At 44.7% G+C, this 27976-nt stretch overlaps 1 protein-coding gene across 1 annotated transcript in view; it reads left to right on the plus strand.

Annotated features, from left to right (window-relative positions):
• Positions 1-4618: 4618 nt before the first annotated feature.
• Positions 4619-27976, plus strand: part of map3k5 (mitogen-activated protein kinase kinase kinase 5) — a 51062-nt gene continuing 27704 nt past the window's right edge. Inside the window, exons 1-6 of the mRNA XM_053444903.1 lie at positions 4619-5616; positions 17261-17400; positions 19569-19592; positions 23503-23696; positions 24574-24742; positions 25529-25635. Of these exons, the coding sequence (XP_053300878.1) occupies positions 5214-5616; positions 17261-17400; positions 19569-19592; positions 23503-23696; positions 24574-24742; positions 25529-25635 (1037 nt within the window). The 5' untranslated portion in view covers positions 4619-5213. The remainder of the gene's footprint in view (positions 5617-17260; positions 17401-19568; positions 19593-23502; positions 23697-24573; positions 24743-25528; positions 25636-27976) is intronic.

Consider the following 27976-nt stretch of genomic DNA (forward strand, 5'->3'; position numbering starts at 1 on the left):
CGGAAAAGGGACTAAAGTGACAAACGCACAAATAGTTATCACACAACTGTTCGGTTCCCATCGGCTCTATAAAGTGTTATCGTCTTTTAGCTCATTGTGTTGGTGAAGCAGGCCACAGATGTTCCGTTGTTTTCACTCAAACACAGATGGTATAAGAAAATGGACGCTGACTCTGGGTCAGGAAAGTTGAGCCAATATAGACGCGCCATAACCCTGTCTTCCTGCAATGACCACCAGAGGGCGACGTTATATACGATTAAATAAATATTTTCCTAACGAGTTTATGTCTCAATCTTTAGTTTCACATCTTTAGTTTTAAGACGATGAAGAACAGGCTGCATTGGGGGGTGGAAACCGTGTGATTGACAGCTGGTATCATCCAATGGGTCTCATTCTGCCGCCGCCATGTGACCAAAGAAATCAATTAATACAACTACCACAAAAACACTGTGTAGGAAGATAACGTTTGTTTTTTAACAACCCTTTTAAATCAAATAGAAACAAAAGTAAATAAAGTGAACATATGTATAATGGTTTTTAGGAGAGTGAATAAAATATCCATTAAACCTAATGGGGGTGTAAAGATTTTACGGTTCACATCCAAATAAGTAATTAAATGAGTGAACATCCAGATTCTTACTGAGGGAGATGAGCTGCCACTGAAATCTCACTGCAGCCGAACAACACTGAAGCTGAAAGGCTCATAAATTCAAAATCATAATTTTTGAGGTACTTCATTTTTGTATACAAACTTATGTACTTAATTAAAACAATTTTGAATGAGGAACTTTGACTTGTAATGGAGCACTTCTACTTTGTAGTATTACAACTTCCACTTTAGTAAAAGTACACAACTGGTTATTTGTTGCTTCATAGATTAATAGATCAAGTTTCACTCCAACCAGCTTCAACGATAAATGATTGTTTCCACATTAATGCATAAATGAAAATAAACGAAGAATGAGGTATTTTTGCTTTTGATCCCAAATAATTAACTGGGCCGTTTTCCACTTATTCAAGCAAAGATAAAGAAGAAGAAGAAGAAGAAGAAGAAGAAGAAGAAGAAGAAGAAGAAGAAGAAGAAGAAGAAGAAGAAGAAGAAGAAGAAGAAGAAGAAGAAGAAGAAGAAGAAGAAGAAGAAGAAGAAGAAGAAGAAGAAGAAGAAGAAGAAGAAGAAGAAGAAGAAGAAGAAGAAGAAGTCACCTTGTCAGTATTCCTTGGATTCTATAATCCTGTGAATATCTGCAGGTCGTGGTTATTTCCTGTCAGAAGCTCAAACTCTCTGCAGCTCTGTTTGCAGACTTTAAAATACAATAAGTGGAATATCCATCTGTAACTGTGCATGAGACTGAACGAGGAGTAAATGAAAAACACACTTTTTGCTGTAATTGAACTCACAATAATTGAATCTCAACAGTCTGAGCTCTTGATGTGAGTGAGCGCAGCAGACAGACGTGGGCGGGGGGGGGGGGGTGCACAGTAATATTTGGGTGTGATGTGTAACTGGCCCCCAGCTACACGGTGGATGGCAGACTGATGTGTTTAAGGACAGACGGTGGAATAACACAGCCCCGTGGACGTGTGGGGTTTGGCAGCTTCATCGCTGAGCTGCTGCTTCTCAGTAAAACATCCACCAGTGTATGTGTGGGCGGGGTGCGACATCTAGTGGTGAGGAAAGGCAACGACACTCTGCTGAATAAGTGAGAGGCTTTTTTTTTTTTTTATTATTAAACCTGACAATGTTTCCCTGAAGAATAAATCTAGGCAGAGTTAAGATCAGTGATGATATTAGATCTTATTTATTTGAACACCTTAAAAATGTGTCTATGTATCTATCTATCTATCTATCTATCTATCTATCTATCTATCTATCTATCTATCTATCTATCTATCTATCTATCTATCTATCTATCTATTTATCTATCTATCTATCTATCTATCTATCTATCTATCTATCTATCTATCTATCTATTCATCTATCTATCTATCTATCTATCTATCTATCTATCTATCTATCTATCTATCTATTTATCTATCTATCTATCTATCTATCTATCTATCTATCTATCTATCTATCTATCTATCTATCTATATCTATCTATCTATATATCTATCTATCTTTAAGAGTAAACAACCTCATTGTGGTTGAAAAATGCAGATTATTGCCTAAATCCTAGAAGTGCTTAATAAACAATCACCAAGGAGGAGAAAATAATTTGAAATAATACAAATCTTAAAACAAGACATAATGAGCATTGCTCGTGTTATTATAAAACACAGTAATTTATAATAAGTTTTCCTTACTTTTTTGTATTATTCTTGTTTGGCAACACACATACGAAATAATTTACTATGAACATCAACCTACAACTGATCTAGCAGTCTACATTCTTACATTACAGTTTTTCTCCATTGCTTTGGCTCATTTCACGAAACAGAAATGACATTCTCAAAACAACACGTGCAAACCTCCAAACCACTGGGCACTTGCTCACAACAGATTGTAATATCTCATTCCTTTAATCAAATTGCAATTGTATTAGCACATCCTTGCAATGACAAGTACAATTTCCAACAGCTTGCACAAATTTCAAATGATTTAGAACACCTTTGCAAACGGTTAGGTACAATTGCCTTCAGTTAGCCCAATTACCAATTGAATATATATTGCTGGTCAAAACTGACTGTCGCTTCTCAGTCAAGTGGTTGTTCTCTGCAGAACATGTTGGCATAATTTCATTGTTTACATCATCACCTGCACAATAGTTCACTCTAGTGTCAAAATCGTACAGGCACATAATACCATGAAAAACATCATGGTATATACTGTAATAAGGATATCTTGGATCATTGGCTTAATTTTCAGGTGCAACTAGAACTTTAGTAATCAAGGTTGAGTTTCCCACATCTGATCACCAGTCACACAGTAAGTTTACAGTTTGTCTCAATTGCTTTGGCTCATTTCACGAAACAGAAATTACATTCTCAGAGCTCTAAGTGCAATTGGCAAAATAGCCCATATGGTTCAGCACAACTACATAGATCACCTTCAAAAGGTCATATCTCACTATACCAAATTTTAGTTTTGATGTGCTTATTGTTTGACAGTATATTGTGCTGTACACATTTTCTGTTACTGTAAGCACGACGTATGGCAATTACTGTAACAATTTCCATGGCAGTATGAGTTCAATAAACATATTTTATGTGAAACCTTGAATTAATCTTTTTTCTGTTTGATACACATAATATTCTGGAAAGAAAACATCTACTGTAACCATTCAGTGACCATTCAAGGACTGAGCCAAGATTGAAATCTGCACATGAGGGATATTTCTATGGTCCACTGCCATACTGACAAAACATCTAAACGTTTTGATCTGTAGTGTTTAAACAATGCCAAAGGGACTTTTCATTTTGGGGGCACTGACTATTTGTATGAGAAAAGGATTTAGTTTTGACTGATGAGTTTGCTGTTTTGGGAGAGATATGACCTTTTGCAGGTGTGCTATGGAGATTTGCTGAACCATCTATGTTATTTTGAGAGATGAGCCACAGCAATCGAGAAGGAAATTTTCATTTTGGGGGCACTGACTATTTATATGAGAAAATGATTTGGTTTTGAAACTTGAGTTAACTGTTTTGGGTGAGATATGACCTTTTGAAGGTGATCTATGTAGTTGTGCTGAACCATATGGGCTATTTTGCCATTTGCACTTAGAGCTCTGAGAACGTCATTTCTGTTTTGTGAAATGATCCAAAGCAATGGAGAAAAACTGTAAGTCCCACCCAAGGTTAAAACATTTTAGATTTTTTGTGTGTGTGTTTTTGTTATTTTGTCCACCCTGTTCACTTCAGTGAGTCAGTGACAGGAGGAAATGTGAGAAAACTAGTTCTGCTTTTAATTTTTTTTGTCAGCATGCAGCCATCTTTGTCCTTTCTTTAAATTCATCTCATTTGAAGTTTGCACAGAAATTGTATATCACCCCCCCCCCTCCCAATCATTATATATATAGAGAGAGAGAGTGAGAGAGAGAGAGAGAGAGAGAGAGAGAGAGAGAGAGAGAGAGAGAGAGAGAGAGAGAGAGAGAGAGAGAGAGAGAGAGAGGGTTCAGGCTGTAATATTTGGTTTGAACCACAAGATGTCGCTGCTATGACAGGAAAGAATAACCTACCAGGTTGTAACAGCTGACTTGATTCCTCTTTATTAACATATTATATGTGTTCAAATAACAAAGGTTCATCTTTACAGTGATGCTTTGCAGATGTGAGGCCGCTGATCCATAAATCACATTAATAGTTAAAGGAAAATGAACTCGTGCCTGTTTCTAATCCATTCATATGAGTATTTAATGTAGAAAACTGTTTTTGATTTATGAGCCACATTATTGTGACATGATTCCAGCTCCCAGTCACAATACCAGCTGTTCGCTCTGGGTTTTCTCTGCTCTGTTGTTGATGTGATCAGCTGATCGTCCGCTCAGCCAATCACCTGCACGCTCCGCTCACTGGACTCCGTGAATGAGCGGCTTGTTTTCAGTGAACTGCTCCTTTTCCTGTCTCTGCTCCACATATGGTGCTCGTGTCTCCGCCCAGCAGCTCCACCACTCACCCGCTGATGTCTCCCCGCCCAGCGAACTGAGTGTGTGTAAGCGTGTGTGTGTGTGTGTGAGTGGGAGATATCAGTGGAAACTGGGCAGGGTCCACCCGCAGTCCACGACGCGCGCACGGTGCAGCCTGTACTGTACTTTCTCCTTTACGCGCCATGACGCACGGTTTGCGCCGGACTCCAACTGCGCTCAACTTGTCCTCGCTGTGACATCGCTTGTTTCCTGTGGGCGTTTCAGCGCAGACACCGGCCGTGTTGTGTTGTGTTGTGTTGCGTTGCTCAACTTCTGGAAGTATGTGCACGAGTCGTGGGAGCTGAGGAGGAGGAATGCGCGGATTTGGAGGATTTTGCGCGTGTGCGAGTGTTTTCGTGTCGTGACTCCGCGGCGAGGCACAGTGAGCGTGGGATCCTCCGCAGACATGCAGCGCGATGTGGAGCTGCAGCTCTGCCGCTAAACACACTGTTTACCTGCGTTGTTGAGACGGAGCCAGACGTGCCCGTGCAGCGGCTCCATGGGTAACCGCCGTGCGTAACGCTGGCTCTCCATGGAGGACTGCTGCGGGAAGCCACACTTTCTAACGCGGTGAGCGATACTTGGAGCAAGATGAGTCAAGAGCAGGACGGGATCTCCTTACAGGTGCCTTGCTTAGGGGCTTGTCCCGGCAAAGAGAGCCCCGGGGATGGAGGCGCGTCCGGGATCCCAGCTGCCGGAACTTTCTGGCAGGACTCGACGGTGGTGGTCGGCGGCGCGGTGTTCAGCCCCACCACCGGGAGCTGCCCGATGGAAGGCGGAGGCTTGCTCTCCACGGGGAAGACTGTCAAGAACAGGCCGGTGACGGTGGCTTATGTGGTGTACGGAGAGGGCAACCAGCAGAACAACGCGGAGAGCATGGCCCTGCAGTGTCTGAAGGACGCCTGCGACGCGGGGGGCAGCAGGCTGGAGACTGTGAACTTTGGGAAACTGGACTTCGGGGAGACCACGGTGCTGGACAGCTTCTACAACGCAGGTGAGTCAAGTGCACAAAGCCCGTTTCAGTGAAACCCAGCACTAAAGAGGAACGTCAGGATGTAAACATGTCATTAAAGAGGGTGACTCCTTCTGCCTGAGGCCTTAAGAGCTGCCTGTTGTTATTTCAGATTAATTATCTGAATGCATTTCAGTGGGTTTAACCTACTCTCCATTATAATGATTAAACACTCAGATCAGTACTGCTGAGTGAGAGCCAGTCACGCCTGAAGAGCATTGCTTCACGGCTCAGGAATGCTGGACTCTCTTCCAAACTAGCTCCAGGGGTCAAAGGTCGCACAGCTTGCTGCATCACCTCTTTGCTGAGAAACCGCCCAAAGGGTTAGGGCTCTGCACAAGTCGGGGCTTGAGTCTGCAAACCTCTGGGAGCAGGAGAGCATCATTCAGGGGTTTGTTTAATTTGCTCCACAGACACACACACAGTTTACCCCCCCACTTCCATTGTGCGCCTCCAGTATGGTGCGTCCGGGTGTCATGGGTTGAGCCATGAGGCTGGACTTTCCACTGGAATCCGACTGAAAGCACTTTCCCCTCGCTTCCAGCCGTAGTGCCTGTGTAGTAGTTGGCTCGTGATCCTACTGGAAACGTTCAGTTGCATAATAATAAGCAGAGAACCCCCCCCCCCCCCCCCCCCCCCCCTGGTTGGAAAGCAGAAGTTTCACTCAAATAAGAAGCAGCTGTAAGTGTACGGAGCTGCTGACGAGCCAGAGACTCTGAACTCAGGTATTTGCTATCGGGACTTGTGCAGCAGAGATAAAAGGAGAGATACCTGTGACTGCTGCTGAACCACAAACAGAATCAGCTCAAGTGTCAAGGATACAGCTGCAGTTTCCTCAAAAACCTCCATGAGGCCACGTTAGAGCCCCGTGTAGCACAGAGACCATATCGGTGTGCAGCTGTGACGAGCTTCTTCTGAAGGACGGTGGGAAACCTTGAGCTCCAGAGCCGTCAGAGAGAAGGAGTTTGGGCGACTTTAGAAATTGAACCTTGGTTTTTGAAAGTGCAGATAAAGTAGGAAACACACGAGGCAAAGATAAGGATGAAATCTATCATGAGGTTCCAGGTTCAAACCAGAGTGTGATGAGAAGCATATAGAAGAATATAGGGAAGAACATAATAAAACCAAAATTTCATACCTTCTGATTAGATGATGTCAAAAAGAGGTTTCTGGAGCAATATTTCTTTAAATAGGTTTTTTATTTTACATGCATTTAACCCTAGGATGATGGGGTTAGGGTTAGGGTTGGTAGCTCGACAGTTCCAGTCAGTGGCGGTTGTAAAGTTTCTGCTCAACACAAACAGACTTGTTGCTTGTCATAACAAAACATTATTAGTTGTACAAACACATCAAGTTTATCTTTATTTCCGATTCTCCTCCTGCGAATTACTGAATTTACTCAGAATCCACATGGGAGGTCGGAGGCATTTTTCCCAGAAACCCGTTGTTTTATCTGACGCACACAGACACACACACACACACACACACACACACACACACACACACACACACACACTCCGCCTCGTCCTCTTCCTGCACGAGCGCGGAGCCGACATGAAGGCCAGACAACAAAAAAACCTTCAGACAATGAGCTCGGAGCCGGAGCTCGTGCACTGCGTCTGCTCATTTGGAAGAAGAAAGATTTGCCAGATTGAAATAAAAACGAGAGCCTGTCCCCGTCCGTCCTCCAACGTCCTCCTCACGTGGCACCGTGGACAAAGAGGACGGCAGAGGCTGATGATCACGGCTTCGGGCTGCGATGGCACATGATGGAGGAAACTGAGGGGAAACCACTGAGAACTGTAGATCACAGACGTCAGGTAATCGACATGTGAAGTGAGGAAACACAGGATCTGTTAATGTGAACCTCGGACTAATGGATCTTGACGCTCGCTCAATTCTAAACGATTCATTCATTATCCAAATAGATAGCAAATCCTTTTCCTCCAATTGCCTGATCAATTAATAATGAATTGTTCCTGTACTATACTTAAATACTTTATATATCCAGTATATCTGCAGTGGGAGACGATGGAGTGCTCTGGTCAGGCTGGGTCGGCTCCAGGTGGGAGTGTCTCAGGGTCTTGTTCTGGGGAAGCAGGAGATTTACCGGCTTCAGGAGGAAAGCAGGTGATTCACCGGACTGTTCGTGGTGAAGAGGAAAACAAAGCTTTCAATTCACCGGCAGATCTGTTGAATTGAGTCTAACACCTGAGAGTTGAGACCCGAACCCACTGCCCCTGCTCCGCTAATGTAAAACAATCATTTCAACACCAATTAAATTACACACGACAAAACAAAACATTCAGCTCAGGATGGATAATACTGATAATAACCCTCCGACTGCAGAGGGATGATCTGACTGTTTATTATTTCTGAGTGACAGCTTCACAGACCTGTGACAGACAGGTTGCTAGTTGAGAGACAGCTGCATTGCATGCTACTTGCACATCTGCAACGGAAACCCTGAGGTCTGACTGCGTGGAGGGTAACAACTTTACGAATGAGCGCGCAACAAATCACACAGCAAACCGCAACGCACACACCTACACAATGCAGCAAATGAGTAAATCCCCAAGCGAGAGGTGTCTTGTGGTGTTATGATGAGTGTATTGTGAAAGTGAAACGGGACAAATTTGAATATGACGGGTCCCCACATAATTCATGAGAAACCTCGGAGTGGGCCTCCAGTGAAAGCCCACTCTGCACTGGAGGCCTTTTCCCCTTCGCTCTGTCTTGTAATTGAGCTTCTAGTCATTTCTTCTCATTGTGTTGATGGCGGTTGAAGTGAGAGAAGCTAAGAGGGTCGGATTGATGACTCGCTGACCGGGGGAACAACGAGTAAGTGCTCAAATGGATCCGTAGAATGACTCCAATCCACATAACTGCGAAGCTAATTGCTCGTAGCCACGGCTAATGCTTCTGTATCGACTACACACAGGTGGAGGATGGATTCATCAGTCGCTGGTTGGTTGGTTGGTTGGGTTGAGATCATCTATAACCTCTCGGTGTCACAACAAAACACACTGATGCACTTTAAACACACCACATCCACACCACATCCAGATGAAATGCATTTGAGAGAAGTTGGTTTGTTTCTCTCTGGACGGTTCATTTCTAAATTCCTCGTTTCCTGCAGAGTGTAAAGTGCAGCGGTGGATGTTTGCACATTCCAGGGATCAATTGTCCAGACTTGTGCTTCTCCACTTGTCTTGTGATGTCGGGTCGCGGCCGTGGCATGCAGAGCTTTATCTCTCCTTGCACAATGTGCCGTTTGAACAATAGCCGAGCTCTGAAAGCGGCTCTGCCTCCGTCTCCGTGTTTGCTCTCCTCTTGTTCTGAGCCGGAATCGAACACTCGGCGCGGGGCCAGCGACGTGGCTCTGTCCACTTGTGCCTTTATCTCCTAATACTGAGGAGGCCGAGTGGAGGACATTGTTTAAATCTCTTCTGGTCGCAGGTTACAATTGATTTGAAAGCACGTTAGCTGCTAATGAATGCAAATGGATTTATTCCCGCCTCCGTCCATTGGTTTGTTTTGTTTTGTCAGCGGGATTAAGCAAAAAAAACTTTCAAACAGATTTTCACAAAACAAACTGGGAACAATGGGACATGGGCCAAGAAGAAGAAGAAGCCATTAAGTCCTCAAACAGATCGGACAAGGGAGCAGATCCAAGAATCTTTAAAGGGTTTGTCCAACATTGCAAAATATATTGATAAATAAATGGATCCTGGTGAAAAGACTCGGGTCTCTTTAGGTGAATTATATCTATGAGTGTGTGCAGCCTTGTTGACTTTCAGGGGACCTTTGGACCTTCTGATTAGGGAGTGATTTCTGATCCTTCACCACGTCCGGTGTCCACACCTCCAGCGTCTCAGTGACTTCACCGGTGTGAGGATTGAACACTTCCCGCCAGCCGAGAGGCCACGTGGCTCTGGACTCCCGTCAGCTGGCCCCATGCTAAGTTGTTGATCCTCCCTCCTGTTTACTCTGCAGGCCTGGCTGCCCCTCGGAGGTCAGAGGTCACAAGGTCACCGGGAATTAGCTCACAAGCCACTCAACGGCGTCTGAGGGATAGAGCGGCCGTCACCGACACGGTGCTGACTGAACCTCGAGTGCACGTCGGGGGGGGGTGGGGGGGGAGATGTTTTACCATAATGTTACTTTCTCAACAGGAAGAAGCAAAATCGGAAGCTGAGAATCTGTTCTTCTCTATTCTTTATTGTTGTGAAATTCATGTACACGTGGAAATTCGTCAGTGATGAGAAACTGCTCCTCGTATTCCCCCCCCCCCCTTGTGTTTTTGTATTTGCATGTTTTGCAGACTCACCCTCGTTGTGTTGTTCACACACACTGAAGGTGCTGTAAGTGCACGAGACTCCCCCGGGCGAAATCTCTTAAGTGCCCCTCAGAAAAAATGACGGGAGGTGGAGAGGCGGCGTATTAGAACTCTCAGGTCTTATCAGGGGTTCATTCGAGGTGAGATCCAGAAGGAGGTGGGAGAAACCTGTGATTTCAGAAACCAGCGGAGGGAGGGAAAGAGAGAGAGACAGAGAGAGAGAGAGAGAGAGAGAGAGAGATTGAATCATCAGTTTCAGTCCGATTGCCAGGCAGGAACCACGAAGGACATTGAGTTCTCTGGAAAGGGCACGACTGTTTCTCAGGAAGAACAAAGTCTGGATCGTCCCTCGTTGGCCGTCTGCATCATAAACCCCTCACCTCCTCCAGGTTAAGAGATGGGACATGGGCAAATCTAAACAGTCAAAGTACACCTCAAATACATTTTCAGGTAGTTTGTAATCACACCTTTCTCCAAGGTGAAAGGTCGTGATTGACAGCTGAGCTTGTTTTCAGGAACTCGTCTAAAAATGCAAAAAAAGGAGATTTTGGCTCAGTTTGTGATATTTGTGTTGTTTCTGATCCAAAACCTTTTTCTTTTCTACGTCTCCGAGGCTCAGGTGTGACTTCCCTCTGATCCCTGTCGAGTGCGACCTCGTCCCGGCGCCACCCGTCGTGTGAAGTCACTGAAATGAGGTCAAAACATTGTTTACTTGGCATAAAAGCAGCTCCCTCTCATTTCAGCGCGGCAGAGAACAGAGCAGGAAGCAAATCAAACAAGTCGAGGCAGCCAGTCGAGGCAGCAGCACGGGTTTCTCCCTGCGTGTTTGTCAGCCGCGGATGAATTCACATTCTGTTCTCAGCTATTTTTCCCTCTCGGGGGCCATGGCTCTCAGTGTGTGTGTGTGTCTGTGTGTGTGTGTGTGTGAGAAGGCAACAAAGTGGAGGAGGAGGAGAGGTAGAAAAGAAAGACAGAAAAAAGGAGCAGTCTGCCAGGAGAGTGGTGCAACTGGCACGTTGGTCTGGTTTCCTGCATGGCGGTGTTTCCAGGGTCATGTCTTTCAAGCTTGCATCTAAAAATAAAGTGAATAGTGAATCTCTCTGCCGAATAACCATTGTCTGGTGTCCTCCGGGGACATGTCTGGGACGACGGGCGTGTTTGAGGACAGAGATTCTCAACTGAAAGACTTTTCCCTCCTCCATTCCCAGGGTTGTATTTATGGGAGAACGTCTGTTTGTTCTATGTTGCAGCTTTTTTTTTTTTGGTAGCTGAGTAGGATTTTGGAATTCAGCGTGCACGTTTGCCAACTTCTCGAGACGGTTTCAGTCGTCACATGTCACAAGAACTTTGTGTTCCTCCAAACCCCTCCCTCCTCTCCTCTCCCCCCCCCACCTCCCACCCAACCCCTGAGGGCACTTTTAATCCTTTGCATTTTATTGGACGACCTCTCCTCTGGTTGTGAACAAGCAGTTGGCATCGTGTTCAAAAAGAGCAACAACAATGACGTCCTCCATCACACGTCCTCCCAGAGGGACAAACAGGTTTTTACCTGCAGCTGTTGCAACACTGGTTTCTGCAAAACCCCTGTTTATCAGTCAACTCACAGGAATTCACAAGACTTTGAGACTTGAACCTTTTGTGCTTTCCGTCCGTCTTCAGTGACCTTCAGTGCGTCCGAAAAGCTGATTCACGTTCCCACTCATCTTTGACAATCTACTTGTCATAGAACCCATGACATCTACTTACAGCAAATCATAACATGTTAAGGTCGAGACTTTAAAACCTGCCTTGAATGCACGGCTCAGCTAAATGTCGGCTCCTTCTGCACAAAGTTTGCCCCTCGAGCATCAGTGAGACTCTCTCTGGTTAACAGGTCCTCGTTTTTAGAATAGAAAGAACTTATTTTAGGAAATAAGGACCTGGTATAGAGGTAATTATCATGCAGCTGCCTCAAATTGCTCTGGACGCTCTGTTCTCAGGGGGGTTCATTTTTTTAGGGGGGAGAGGGGGGGGGGGGAGGAAAAAAGTGAGTGTGGGAAATGGTTTCCAGTGGCGCTGGGAGATTTCCACTGTCTCCTCGAGTCGGGAAATCCTCCCACTGCTCTTTACTCCACTAACACGAGCCTCAGTCCCTGCTTCAGCGGCGAGGAGAGGAAAATGTGCTCTGCCACACACTGATGCTCTGATTTACATCCAGAGCAGCTTCCTCGCTGAGTCTCCATGGCTACAGCTTCTTATGTGGAGTTGTTATGTAAGTGATTGTGACGAGTACCCCCCCCCCCCCCCCCCCCCCCCCCTACCTGTCCTCTGATCCTACAGGCACAGAGTGGAACTACAGGCGTGCACAGCTGGACACAGCTGGCGACCGGCTGCATGTAAACACTGCTGCTAATTTCATTTTAGTGCTTTAGTGCTTAGTAGAAACATTTTCACAGAACTGAAGTGTGATCAGTTATCAGACCAACGTACGAGCACATAACTACACGCGCACACTTTTTATGCTGCTCTTGAACTGCCAGGTGAAGTAGATTATATAAAATATTCCATTTTACTGTGAGAGTAGCATAATAGTGGCTTTAGAAAATAATATACAAGTGGATATCAGTGGATAAAAAAGCTTTAGATACTGATTTGATAAATATAGATTTGATAGTTTTACAGTTTAACCATAAACCCTTTTTATTTCATGCCTGCATAAAGAAATGCCAATAAATCATCTGTGAAAATCCCTCAGGCTCAAATATTTAAACAAACTCAGTTATTGATTGTTTTCAATACGTATGAATATGCATTTGCAGAAATGTCCATTAATTGTGTGTTGCTGGCGTGGACAATAACGTTGTGTGTTCTCATGCACTGTATAGAGCTTTAAGGACGTGTTGCAAACATGGAGCACGTGGCCTCAGTGTTGTTTATAGCCGACGGCTTTCGGGCAGCCACTGTTTACATCTCTCAACAGCCCTCAATCATTAAAATAGATTTCTTTGTGTCGGTGTTGGCTTCCCTTTCGGCTCAGTGCACAGAGGACAAGTCCCTGAAATGATCCAAACCCACTGGAACCGCTGTTGTGATCCTAATATTGAGCAGATCCCCTCTCTTCAAAAAGAAGAGAGCTTGAAAGAAGAGGAGCCAATAGAACAAATTCATCACCTTCCCCCCGTCCCCCCCCCCCAGAGGCACCGCTGGGCGTGAGGAAGCTGCAGCAGGAGGCCGAGTGCAGCCCGAAAGCCAAACAGGGCGAGAGAGCATTGAATTGTTTTCCCTCCTCGCGAATCAATCTAGTTTAGAATCGGGTCCGGCTGCAGGAGGCGTCACAGGATTATCAGGACATCGCTCTGCATGTTTTCATCTTGTTCCCCCCCCCCCGGTGCAGACACACTTTGTTTACTCCTTAGATTTGAGGTGATTTGCAAATATTTAAAACAACAGACGAGGTGAGCACATGAGATCAGTTGACTGAGGCTGCTGCAGGGTGTCTGAGCGCGACTCCCTTATTGGCTCTGTGTCGGCAGCTGTGATGCTATATCGGTACAAAGTTCAGGACGTGAATGTTCTCCAGAAACATTCAGATGCTCGGCTGTTGAATCACAGTCTCTGTGTCCTGTGAGATGTTTGTCGACGGGAGTTCAAGAAGTGGATCGCGAGGCTTCTGGCAGACTGCGAAGCACGAGCGTGTCAGAGGTGTGACCCTTTTTGTCGAGAGTGTAATAATATCATTTTAATTTGAAAATGTTTACATGCTCTTGTGTTCAGAAACAACATCACTATACTCATTCTGTCCTTTGCTGCCGCTCCTCTTTTCAGCCTCTGTCTCAAACTCCTCTCTCTCTAAGGCCCCTCCCTCCCGATGAAGCCCAGCCTTCTCTGATTGGCCACTGGAACCACTCTGTTGTGATTGGTCTGCCAATTCCTTGTGCGTGTAGGAAATGTCGGCCCCAGCCCTGGTTTTTACAATGTCTTTGTTAGGGGGGGGAGGGTGTCAGACATGACGCTTTAGGCATGTAGCGTGTGAATGTGTCATGTGACATCCGGATGGAAAACACTGAGGCCGTGATTCAGGAGCTTCAGGGTTTTCAATTCCCTTTACCACAGTCTTCAACTTTTTCCATTAATCCTGAAGTGTTTCCTACTTTTTTTCTACACAATCGTTGCGCTGAGTTGTGTTGTGTTCCCTACAGTTGTACACAAATAAAGCTTTGAAATTCTCTTCGCTTATGTAACACAATGCAAACACTCACAAAAGGCCTCATGCAGGTCAATGGTTTCATCAGTGACTTCACACACGGCAAGCTTTTTGGCAGCGCTGCCACACACACACACGAACACACACACCTCTCCATCAACTTCTTCCCAGGCTGGTCGATTTTATGAATGAACATAAAAGTCAAATCAATCAAAGCGTTTGTTTGACACTTGAAGTAAAAGTCCAGATAGAAAAGAGGAAGTAACCTTCAGTGTGTGTAATAAAACCACAGGTAGTCCTGTCATATCATCCAGGCAGGACCAGTAAATGAGCCCACTGGGCAAAATGGGGCGGGGGGGGGGGGGCTGGAACAGAGAGTGTGTTGGAAAGCCAGTTAAATGACCACAGATAAACTCTGAGACACTGACACAGAGATGCACAGACTCAAAACAACTTTATTGACCAAAAGAGCAGTAAAATGAGAAGGAAGAGAAGTAGGTCAACCACAAAAAGAGGATTTCCACAGAGACACACAAAAAAGTGACAAAATAACCACAGAGGGACACAAAATGGCTGAAAAGAGAGAAACACATCCACAGCAGAGATAAGTAACGAGAAGCTGCAAAGCTCTCAGACAGAGACGCAAACAGACACACAAAGACATTAAACCAACTAATAAGAAACACAAAATGAAAAAGGCACAAAAAAGAGCTGCAAAGAGACACACTCATGTTGTGTGTAGTGTTGCGTCTCTTAGGGTGTATTGGAGGTTTGTGATGCCCTGTGTTCATGTTGTGCCCGGGAGCCGGAATAAAAAACTAGGAACAGGAAACACAACGACTGATGACCTGACACATTCTAAATTGAACCCTCCATGTTTTGCACAGATAAGAACATTTCCTGCACTTCATCTTCCAGCAGCCTTTAAAATAATATATTAAAAATCTATTCTTGCAGTAATACCCTGAAAAGACGTTTCCACTGAAGCCTGTGACGTGCTGTGTTTTTATTATAACATGTGTGCATCAAGTCTCCACACTGACGACCTCATCAAGCTCTAAACACTTCAGAGAGCTGATGGCTCCTCTCCTCTCTCCCTGCAGAATAACACTCGCCTTTTCTTTTCCTATTTAATCTCCCATATAATCACCCAGTCCTCTGTGTTCCTCCTCATTCAACATCTACACTGTAAACCAGTCCTGCCCTGTGACAGCCAGACACCATTTTCCTTCTATTCCCATAAAGCAGTTGAGGTTTACTCCTAACATCTGCAGCCTCTGGATATATTCTGAATTGACATCCTGCTCAGATGTGATATTGATGGGTCCCCTGTTTGCCGTCGGGATGTGGACATCCGGTTGCACCTTGTGAGCACAGAGCTTTAAGTCAGAGCCCTGAAGAAGACTAACAACCTCCTTGCTCCCCTGTGTGCTCAGGGTTGTAGTGAGATTAAGGAATTGAGAATTTCAATCAAATGCAACAAACTAACTCCACCTGGGGTCGTTGGTCCTCGAGCACAAGCCGGGAACTTCTGCTACTGACGTCCAATTTGACGATACCACTGATGGAAATGCGTCACAGACATGGAAGCAACGAGTGGTTCTCGAGCAGAGGTCGGGTCAAAGGGAGGATCGAGGTCGACTCCCCTCCTCGGCCTCCTGCGTCAGAAAGTGAAATCTGACTTGTGCTCGTGTGTCCTGACGTGGAGACGCCGGCTGCTCATCCAGAAAAAACAAAAAGCCCTCTCGAGGTTCCACACCAGTGCACGGAGCCGCTGGGCTGAAAATCCTCTTTATCCCACATGTCCGTGCCCACTTGGCTGCAATGAGAGGAGGGGGGGGGGGGGGGGTGATGGTGGTGCAACAAGTGCCTGCAGAGTGGGCCTGATTGGCTCCTCTCTGCAAAGTGGCGTTGGCAGATCCACAGAATTCCAAATCGACTGCTTGATGTGAACTGTTCAGTCAAATTGTGAGGGTCGATCGGAGGGATTTTATTCTGAAGGAGCAGGGGGAGGGGGGGGGGGTCAACACTTTAAAAATCCATATTGATCGGACTCCTGTAATTCCGGTTTCACACACAATGTGCAATTAATCAGAGTTTTGTCTGCAAACGGATGTTCAATAAATCACTTTTCCTTTTTCACATTGTCTTTGAACAACTTCACATTATTTTTCATTCACAGCTTTTATTAAAACATAGAATTATTCTAAACACAATCTTCTCCTCCAGTCGTTCTGATGAACTTTATCTTCTGAGGGGAGGTCCGATCTGTTTTCCCGTATCAGAGCGTCTCTGCTGCTCAGCCCTGTGGGACCTGCTTGTTGACACAGAGAGGTGGATAGTTGGAAACAGATGAAAAACACAGGGTGACGTGTTATCTCTGTGTTGCCAGGAGCCCCCCCCCCCCCCAGCACCAGCCACCGGGGCTGGTGGGTGTCTGTTGTTATCAGTGGCTGGTGGTGATATCAGGGGCGGCTTGCACAGCTCCACTTCCTGTCAGGGGGCCTCCATCACACGGTCGTGCTCATTCTACAAGTCGCCCAGTTCGGTAAACGCTACAGAAGCATCATAACCACCTCTGAATACAAGATTTCGTTTTTGTTTTGATTTCTTTGATGCACGTTTCAGTCCAGCAGCCTTTGACTGAGCTCTGGTGTAACACAGCTGTGTATTTTCAATGTAAAAGCACAGGAGTCTGGGAACCGTTTCACCTGAGGCCACTGTCCTGCGGCTTTGAGTGACACTGGACAGTATTTACTCCTGTTGACCTTTTGACCCTGATCCCGGATCTAATGGCGTCCAGCTGGAGTCTGGGGGGGGGGGGGGGGGGGGGGGGGGGCGGTATTGACCCTGTTTGTGTTTATTGACTGGAGATGGATCAAACGTCCCTCATCCACGGAGCTGGTCTGTTTTTCAAGAGAGCGATTAGCTTCCACTTGTCTCCCTGACACGGGAATCTGTGGCTGACCTCAGTGAACAGATTGTACTCGTGACAAAACACGTGATGTGGTTTCAGACGAGTCCGTTAAACCTTTGACCCCCGAACGGCGTCTCTCCGTCACCAGAACAATAAAGTCCTGTTTGTCCCTGTTTGTCTCCATCAGATCTGGCCGTGGTGGAGATGACGGACGCCTTCCGCCAGCCCTCGCTCTTCTACCACCTGGGAGTCCGGGAGAGCTTCAGCATGGCCAACAACATCATCCTGTACTGTGACACCAACTCCGACTCCCTCCAGTCGCTGCAGGTGAGTCGTGGTCTACGAGCAGGAACCAGGAGCCGCTCCTCACCAGCACCGTGATTCACGAGGGTCGAGATTAGAGGCTTTATTTAGAGGGAGGCAGGGCGGACAAGGGATTGACATAAATGTAATTTGGCACATAAATGCATCAGTAATTTGAGGGAAGGAAACGCATTTATGAAACATTGAAGATGGGACTTCAGCAAGGCCTCATTTATCTTTTATCTTTCAGTCAGTTAGTGGATCCAGGACTGAGACGTCTTTTATTTTACCTTTTTAAATGTGATGTTTTAGATTAGACATAAAGAACAGACACACCAGATACACCAGCATACACAATTATCACCAAAATGTTATTTCACAGTCCCAATCCTTAAGTTATCTGGCAGAGTTCAGTTAAAATATTTAATTTTTTTACTAAAAAGGACATTTCTGAGCATTTAAAGTTCGTTCAGTTCTTTAACCAACTATTTAAGATGTTTGTGTGGAGCCGTGTGGATTCAAACTCGTGACTCGTCTGATTTATACCTGAAGTAAAAATAAACTACCTCTGCCGACATCGTGAAAATATAATAAACCTTCTTCAGGGGACGAGAGCAGTCGTGCTACTTCACACGACAAGTGCTGCATGCTGGGTAATTGTTTATCCACTAACTCTTAGACATTTATTGGATAATTCCCCAACAATATGCAAATATTTCTCCCTGTGTGCATCATTCATTATTATGTGTTTTTGGAATCTGTAACAGAGAGAAACACATCTTGTTAAAATGTCAGTTTAGAACTTCTGTGGGGCTGGAACCCAGAATCTCCCCCTGGCCGTGTGTCAGCACATGACAACAGTGTGTGTGTGTGTGTGTGTGTGTGTTTGTGTGTTGTGTGTGTGTTGTGTGTTGTGTGTTGTGTGTGTCAGACGAGACGTGGTTCACACAGTCTGACGCCAGAGCCGAACTCCCTTTAAAAAACCCTCCTGCTGCCAGCGGCTTGTATCTGAGGAACACTGAGGCCTTTATGAGCAGTGAGTGGAGTGAAGGGAGTCTCCACAGAACCGTCCAGTCAGCGTAACGCCCCACTCAGCCCGTCAGGAGAGGTTCCTCTGCACAGTCGACTTCAACACGACCTGGAGACCTAACGCACATTTGCAGCTCTATTATTTCTACATCCAAAATACCCTGGATGACATTCCTCCCCAGCGCTAACGCAAACTGGGAGCTGGCGGGTCCCCTCCCTTCCTGTGGTCGGCACTGGTGCCCACCCGTCTGGCTGGAGCTCCTCGCCCCCAGCCCGACAAGACCTCCTCTCTCTGGTGGTTTCCACTGATGTGTATCAGGCGGCGGGTCCATTGTTTCCACAGGGTGCTGCTTTCTGAGCGAGGGCTGCTCTTTAAATAGGGGAGTTCTCCAAAAGGGACTAAAAATACACAGAGGCCTTTGTGTCCTCGCGGCCGGTCACGCTGTTTGTTTTCTTAAGAATAAAATAGTGTCTTTGTGCGAGAGAACAATACACACGCGTGTGAAGTGACGGGTGAGAGGTCATGTCGATTATTGGTCTGGTTGTTTGTTAAGATTAAGAATACACAAAAACTAAAAGGACAGATTTACCACATCATTTGGTGGATTGAGTTCAATTCAATTTTATCACTTTTTCTCTGATTTCCCAGAGAATAATAGATCTTGATTGAATCTGTGAGTGAATTGATTTTAGTGCAACTTGATTGAATTCAGGTTTTAGCTGCATCATTAGACCAGAAGAGCAAATGTCCAACTTTCCAAAAAAGTTAAATATTGGTCTTTAACTCAATCCCTGCAATCTTGAATTGTTCCTGGTCCACAGGGATCCATGCAGGGTAACTATTAAACACCCTTTATATATTTAATAAAGCTAATCTTGCTCATATCTTTTAATATTTATTATATTTACACATCACCTTGCAGTACTGTACTGTATTTGCATCCTTTATACTGAATTAATGGGACCCACTGTTGCCACAAGAACATTCATATTAGTCAACCACTCTTCATATCAATAGAGATAAGATCTAACTGTCTCAAGTACATTATATTAAATGTAAGTGCAGCTAATGGGTTTTAGTTTTGTATTGTTTAAGTCAGAGTCGAGAGAAAATGTGCTTATTAAATCTCTAAATTATGTTTTATTCTCTCGTCCTCTTTCAGGAGATAATTTGCCAGAAGAACACTGTAAGTACACAAAGCATCTTTCTCTCTTTTCTTCCTCTCGCCTTTGCCTTCACACATCACTCGCCCAGTGCTCACACATCACACGTATAATGTGCTGCAAAGAATATGCTTCTGGTTTCTTTTCTAACAACATGCAGGGAGCCGTGTCCGACACCTTCTCCTCCGTGTTGAAAGGGTTTCTCTCTCCTCTGAAGCCCACTTTTGTTTAGAGGCTGCGATGAATGTTTGGTTTCACAGAAATGTCAAAAGAAAAGTAAAGATGCTTTTTCTTCAGATGAAAGCCGGTTGGTGAGTTGCACCATCTGCACAGACAGGCCCGAGCTCTCTGGGAGTTTGACTTGCAAAGACTGCAGCATTCAAATAAGATGCTGATTTAAAGCAAAGGAAATCCTGTTGTTCGCTGACTCACGTTCTTTTGTAGTTTCTATCTTAACTGTTTCAAGATCAAATATGAAACAATTCAACAACCAGACCTGTGTTAAACACGGTAGATTGTTTATTAGGTTTTTAAAAACGTTCAAACCAACAGAGATCCACAGTTTTAGACCCAAGAATATTACGAGAGACAAGAAATGTTGCAGAAGACAACAACAAAGCAGTAAATCCTTTCTTTAAGAAAAAGGGGAATATCGAATTTTGTGCGTCTTTGCTTCTTGCCCCCAAATTGTCTCAAAGTAAATCCATTGATTTCCTGTTTGATCCAGTCGCTGAACAATCGAGCGATTCAGCAGAAAGTGGAGCAGAGTGTGATTAGAGCCGAGGCCGGCTGCGAGTCGTCCAGGAGTCCAGGAGTCAGATGAGAGGCTTATTTCTCTTAAGTGGCTTTTCAGAGTGGAGAGGAGGCTGCACTGATCTCTGACTCGGACTTGTACCGTGTCAGAGGAGCTGATTATCAGCCACAGTGTGAGAGCACGAGCTCCCTGCTCCCTGATGTGCTCTCACACTCTTTCTTCTCTTTCCTTCTGGTGTTAGAGGCATTTAACTGCAGCTCTGCACCGATGCACCGCTCTTATCTAATCTTCTGTGCAATATCTGCTTTATTCTATTTATTTATTTAACATGTTGTGTCAATTCAATGCATTAGTTTGTTCCTGCACGCAGCACAATTAACATTTTAACATTACTTTCTTTGCAATTCAGTTCCACAAGCCCAAAACACCAAATTGTACAGTTTAATGATAATATTTCTATTCATATTCTACTTCAAGTCATGTTCATATATGCAATTGCCACAAACATGAGTCACACGGAAGCGTTTAGCCAATAGAAAACCTCCTCTGTGGTGACATGCATCCTGAGACACAACCCAACACAAACACACTCATATTACACTCAAACATCACAATGAGTTGTGATATGCTGCAACACTGAGGCCAAAGGTGAATGTCCCAGGCCAACAAATCATCTTCATGATACATATACAGCAGATGAAATGGAAATAAAGACACAGCATTGGTTATATAGTATTTTAAGTATAATTAGGAAATTGTAGAATATGTGTTTTCAAGCTAAGAGAAAACTTATTTTTGTCCTGATGGAGCCTAAATTGACCCAAACACACCAAACAGGAGAAATCTCAACACTGGAAGTTGTTTTGTTTGTCATCATAAACAATAATCACACAATCTCTGATCACAGAGAAACAACCAGACGCTGTGCAGGTGCAGATGAACTCGACTGTTCTCCGCTGTCCACTGTGATCACAGAAATCCAGATAATTGGCCTCTGTTGTTGCATAATCCAATGACTGCAGCTGCGTGCCCAGTGTTCCCAGTGTGTTGGTGTAAATCCAGTTACTGAAGCTGCCCACTGACTTGACCTCTGCAGTCCCAGCCCACAGCTATACACCCTCCAGGCTCCACGATCTCAATGGACCATTCACGGCTGCAGGAGTTGTATAAATGTGCTGATATCAGGTTATATCCAGCTCTGAGGAAGCATGTGTGTGTAGGTGAGTCGGCATCCGGCTCCGTCCTACTGCAAACATGCAGATGGACGGTCGGCTAACGAACCTGATGACTCACTCACTGAGCAGCTGACTCATTCCCAACGTTCCCAGTGAGCCGGCGCTGTCGCAACAGTTTCCCTCGCAGCTCAACACACGTGTCACCTGCTCCGCTTCCAACGACCTGCACGCTCTCTGAGATATGCAGCGGCCTTGTCATGTGATCCTGTGTCTGCCTGAACCACAGACACACAAACACACACACACACACAGGAGCTAAATATAGCGTCAGTGTTGTGCAACCTGTCTGGTCACACCTGGCATCAGCAGGAGTCCCGGTTTTACTTTTTGAGAGACGTGCAGCAAACCCGGTGATGTCATGAACCGCCGCTGCACAGGAGGATGCAGTTCTCTGTGGAATCGCTTTCACTGCTTCAACGTCTCTCTTCCTCCACTTCCTCTTTCCAGTTGGCAGCAGCAGCAGAAGAAGTGTGTGTTTTCTAAAAGAGGCTGAAACCGGGGGAGAATATTAAAGCAGCTGTGGAGCAGCTCCACCTCCCTCCGACTCTCGTGCAGTCACCGCACATCTGACATTCTGGGAATAGCTCTCTCCTCTAAGAGACCTCCACTGGTTCTTGAGCCTGTCAACAGTGGGTTTCCTGCCTGTCTGGTTTCTCTGTGCACGGTCTGTAAACAGCACGTGCACGTGTGTGTGCTCTTTGTTTGTTCAGCAGCTGGAGGAGCATCGCTGCTGCTGCTGCTGGAGAAAACTGTCAAGTTAACACAAACACACACAAAAAACAGAAAGCACACGTGTCTGGAATTAGAGCTCAGCGAATCGAGAAGAAAGATTGTGGTGGTAAAACTAAACCAGATGAAGACAAATGAGTCGTGGAGCTGCACCAGGTGAACAGCAGCCCGTCTGCCCCCCCCCGGGCTGCAGGAACAAGGGGAGTCTGTGAGGGCGCCGCTCTAAGTGTCTGCGGTTGTGAGACAGAAGCTCGTAATGTGTCTGTCGCTGTCGATGCAGATCACTTCCACCCGGCGGCTGCTTGTTTAGACTGGAGTCGTCTGGGCAGAGTGGAATCCACTGGTTCTCAAACTGGGGGGAAGCGGCTCAGACTTCTGTGCTTCCTCCTCCACGTGCATTGTTTGGTTTCCCATACGGTGTCTGTAGAGTCAGTCTGTAAAGAGAGTTTAGAGGCTTTGTATTCTACTGTACTGTAAATGTACGCCTTGTACTTTAAGGATATTTCATTACCTAGAAAACACTATAATCTCAGTTTGGTTATGGATACCCATGACACTGTTCACTGTCTTGCATTTCACTTTTTACTTCACTTTTATATCTTTTATATATATTTTATTTAGATATGTTTATGTCTAAATAAATGTTACTTTGTATAAATATTAGAAAAAGGGAGTAAATAAGAAGCAAATAGTGAATAAATATATATTCTTTTTATTGCTTTTCTTATGTGTGTTGTATTTATTGTGTTTTATGTTTTTATGTTTCTATGTTCATTGTTTGCACCAATAACCAGAGCAAATTCCTTGTAGGTGTAAACCTACTTGGCAATAAATACTTTCTGATTCTGATTCTGATTCTATGATAAATGAATATGCAACATACTGTATAAGCCCGTCTGCAGCCACTGGACCCTGCAGCTCATGAAACATCCATTTTGCATAAAGACAAATAGTTTTGGGATTAATTAGATCTGCTGAGGAAGTTGGTGGCTTATGATCAACTGATATATTGTCCACACAACATCATGGAAATCAGTGGAGTAGTTTTTGCTAACTAACAAACAAAAGTAAACCTCCAAAATTGTATTTGACATGATGACTAGATCCACGTGTGGCTCAAACACAGCTGCTCTTTACCCACAATGCTTTAGAAACCCTCTGACTCCTCTGTGAACAGACATTTGGTTTCCTGACCCTTTGCTCTTGTGTCACCAGACGTGCTCGGCCAACTACACCTTCATCCCGTACATGGTGACGCCGCACAACAAGGTGTACTGCTGTGAGAGCAGCCTGATGAAGGGCCTGAACGAGCTGATGCAGCCCAACTTCGAGATGCTGCTGGGGCCCATCTGCATGCCGCTGCTGGACCGCTTCGTCCAGCTGCTCAAGGTGTCCCAGGCCAACTCCCAGTGAGTAGAGCAAACTGGGGATACTGGTGGACTGGAGCAAAGGATTTTAATGCTTTAAATGTTTAATTAAAACAATAATTACCATATCACTTGCAGATGACACTGAGACCAACATATAGGTCGCTGACATGAGGAAGAAGTTAAAGTTCCACTTCCTGTTCAGACCATCAGCTTGTTTCTCTTTGGATTTATTGTCCGTCTCTTCCCATTTTTTACTTGCCGTGATTATTTTTTATGAGTTGCCTCCCTCGGCTTTTGAAAAACACATTTACACCTCAGCTGCTGCAGTAATATCTGAGACCTGCCTGCCAACAGTGAGCGGAGCTGCCAGATAGATGGAAGCTCGGCTCCAGCCTCAGAGACTCAAAACTCAAAAGTTTCCTGGACACCAGCTTTGAGCATCTCTGGAAAACGACCTGAACACAAACTGTTAATGTGTCCAGGAGAGAAATGTGATTTATGAGAGATCTTTGGATTTTAATGCCGAAATGAAAAAGGTTATTTCTCCATTTCCTTATTCAAAACGTTAAGTGACTTACAATAACTGAGTATGTGCTTGTTATTATTTCTACTTTAATCTGGTCACTACTTGCACTTGAGCCGATATGCCAGATTTCCAAGATGGCTTGCCAGTGGACACCAGTTACACGTCACTGGTAATGTTAGACCAGAGCAGAAAACAATCATGAAATAATCAGACGATTAAACGTCCTTGTCTGAGAATAACATAATATGAGGTCTGTTTCAATTTGCTTACTGGACTGGAAGTATGAAAATATTTATGAATTTAATATTCCCTAGAGTAACAGAAGCTGAGGCAGCCACAGACTTTTTGCTCTCATTGTTCTAACCAGTGTTTTTGTTGTCTGTCCTCCAGTCAGTATTTCCATGAGACGATTCTGAACGAGATCCGGAAAGCCCGGGAGCTGTACACGGGCCTGGAGCTGGCCGCCGAGCTGAGCCGGATCCAACAGCGGCTGGACAACGTGGAGTGTCTCTCAGTGGACATCGTGATCAACCTGCTGCTGACCTACAGGGACATCCAGGTCAGCAGCCTGTCCTCAACTTGTCCCCTGTTCAGACCGTTAGATGGGTTTTTCAAAATAAAACAGGGGCCGGCAGCGTTTCCAACCGTCTCCGTTTTCAAATTATCGCCTCTAAAGTCAAGGAGATTAAAAAAATCAAAACATAAAGATATGGATGTGGTCTCAGATTATCTTAATATATGGTTTTCTCTTGAGAGAAGCCCTCGTTGACCCTTTCAGCCGAAACTCCCACAAGGTCACGAGTTTCACAGATAAACTACGAGGGGACATTATTCATCCGTGTGCGTGTTGACCCCCCCGACCTTGGCAGAGGAAGCTGCTGTGTAAACTTGACTGTACAACTTAGAGAGACTTCCCCCCCCCCGCCCTCGTCCCCGTCGTTGTCTCCGTCCCCTCGCCGGCCGTGGAGAGCTCCGGGGGGGGGGGGGGCAAAGCTCTTCTTCTTCTGCTCGTCTCAAGTCTCCGGCTCGTCTTCGCTCTTTGGTCTTCTTCCACATTGTGATGGCGCTCGCCGTCCAGATCCTCCCACTCACCGTAGGCAGAGCTCCAGCTCATAAATCATTCATCAGAACAACAAGCAACGTGGACGTGATGAATTATTCAACGTGGAAGACATCGGTCGAGTAGGAGCGACAAAAATGTGATGAAGGGGCCACTCAATTATTGAAGTGTGTTTGGTGTCCCTCAGACTGTCCCCCCCCCCCACGGATGTCCCACAATGCTTAGCGTTGATGATGATGATGATGAAGCTCACCGGTGTGTGTGTCCCTCCCTTTTGTCCTCCAGGATTACGAGTCCATCGTGAAGCTGGTGGAGACGCTGGAGAAGCTGCCGACCTTTGACCTCGTGGCTCATCCGCACGTGAAGTTCCACTACGCCTTTGCACTGAATCGGTGAGATGGGCAACTTTCACACAACAACACAACAACACACCCAGTGACACTCACTGACACCACCAGACATGGACACACATCTACCAGGAGGTTTTTCATTTGTGTCTGTGAAGGTAAATTACATCTAATGTGTAATTATACATATCTGAAGAGTGACTGGTGAGGATCTGGCTCTGCAGGTTGGAACTGGTGCATTTCCAGTGTCTGATGTTTTCAATGAGTTTATCTGTGACTCAGCGTGTGATGCAACCTGAGGGCGGCTCAGCATCTTTCCTTCCACTTCTCCACAGGTCATTTTAATACTTTTATCTGGACCTGGTTATCTTTGTGTGGTTTTTTGGCATTATTGCCTTTTTTTATTACTCAGCTGCAATCAAATAAGGAGTTTTGGTCTTTTTGGCCGAATTCCCCCTGAAGCAGCAGCAGGATGTGAATCATCACATGTTGTTCTGAGTGGGATTCTGCATTTGTGACTTTACGAGTTGGAAATGAAAGAGCTTTCACGAGTTTCTCTCTCTTTTTTTTTAACAGCAGGTTCCAAGCAGCAGTGATATTATTAGAAGCATGTGCACAGTTACTGCTACTCAGGAAAAAGACCCATGTGCAAACACAGCTTCTCACACCCGTGGTTCCCGTGGCCCTGCCGCCTCGAACAGCCATAAAAACGTGCTGTTCTGTAATTTGGCAGCGGCTGGATAAATGTTTGTGCCGGGTGCCAAGATGCCAGAGTGTGTGAGCCGCTGCTGTCTGGTCAGATATGTTCTAATACTCCTGCTAAAGACTGAAGTCTCTCGCTCGGGATGCTGAGATGCAACTGGAAGCTCAGATCTTCAGGTTGAGAGCATGACGCCGTGAGATAATCGAAGAGGAGCTTGTTGAATTGATTATAATAATGAATAATTCCCCTAAATATATCTGATATTTTAAAATCAAGATCCGGGAATTATTTTCTATGGAAAAATAACCGATTAACCAAAGTTAAATGTGAAAATTAAGATTCCTGGATCTGACACCAAAATGCATAGATCTAAATTGATAGATAGATACATAAATAGATAGTTACATAGATAGATAGATAGATACATAAATAGATAGTTACATAGATAGATAGATAGATACATAAATAGATAGATAGATAGATAGATAGATAGATAGAGAGATAGAGAGATAGATGGATAGATAGATAGATAGATAGATAGAGAGATAGAGAGATAGATGGATAGATACACAGATAGATACATACATAAATAGATAGTTACATAGATAGATAGATAGATATATAGATAGATGGATGGATAGATACATAAATAGATAGATAGAGAGAGAGATGGAGAGATAGATAGATAGATAGATAGATAGATAGATAGATAGATAGATAGATAGATAGATAGATAGATAGATAAATAGATAGTTACATAGATTAATAGATAGATAGATAGATGGATAGATACATAAATAGATAGTTACATAGATAGATAGATGGATAGATACATATATAGATAGAAACATAAATAGATAGTTAGATAGATAGATAGATAGATAGATAGATAGATAGATAGATAGATAGATAGATAGATGGAGAGAGAGAGAGGGAGCACCTCTCCTCTCCCTCTGGACAGTCTCCATAATAATATCTGTCAGCTGGTTTGTTGTATTTCTCCTTCTTCTTCTGCAGAGTTCACGTTCAGGATTCTTCTCTGAGTCCGTGTGAGACTCTGCAGGAGAGAGACTCACACTCGTTTCTCTCTGTGAAGTCTGAGGGTTCAAATGAGGAGAACTTCTTTAAACCTCAGAACAAAACAAATTCCCCCGAAGCAGCTGTTTGATGCATAAATTTGCATCGTTAATGAGGAAGGTGAATTTCCTGCAGCTTTCGATGACCTTTGTTGGTTTTCACACTCCACGCGTTGAAGAGGATGTAGAAATGAAACGGCTGCTTTATTCTCACTGATTGATAGAACATGGATATTAATGGATATGTTTTCCTCAGCGTGTTTTCTTTGTCACTCTCCAGAGTATTTGCATTTTTCAGTAGTTTCCTCGATGTCTCAGATTCATGGATCTTGAAGAAGAAAATCAATTCAGTCACGTTCAGGAGACTATTATTTGAAATGTGTGCATTCTTGTGCAGCTCTATAGAATTGACATGTGGTTATAAGGCTGGATCCTCTCCTTCCAGGTGAGATAGAGCAGAACTCTCTGTACCTGAATGACCTGAAGCCTCAGCTCTTTTTTAAACGACCCAAGTAGCCTGTGTAATTTAAGTCGGGCTCTTAATGGACCTCGTCTGTGCCAAGTATCATGTCGCACAACAAAACGCTGTGCACCAGTTACCTAGCTA

This window comes from Pleuronectes platessa, chromosome 17 (genome assembly GCF_947347685.1).
Source record: "Pleuronectes platessa chromosome 17, fPlePla1.1, whole genome shotgun sequence".
Lineage (NCBI taxonomy): Eukaryota > Metazoa > Chordata > Actinopteri > Pleuronectiformes > Pleuronectidae > Pleuronectes > Pleuronectes platessa.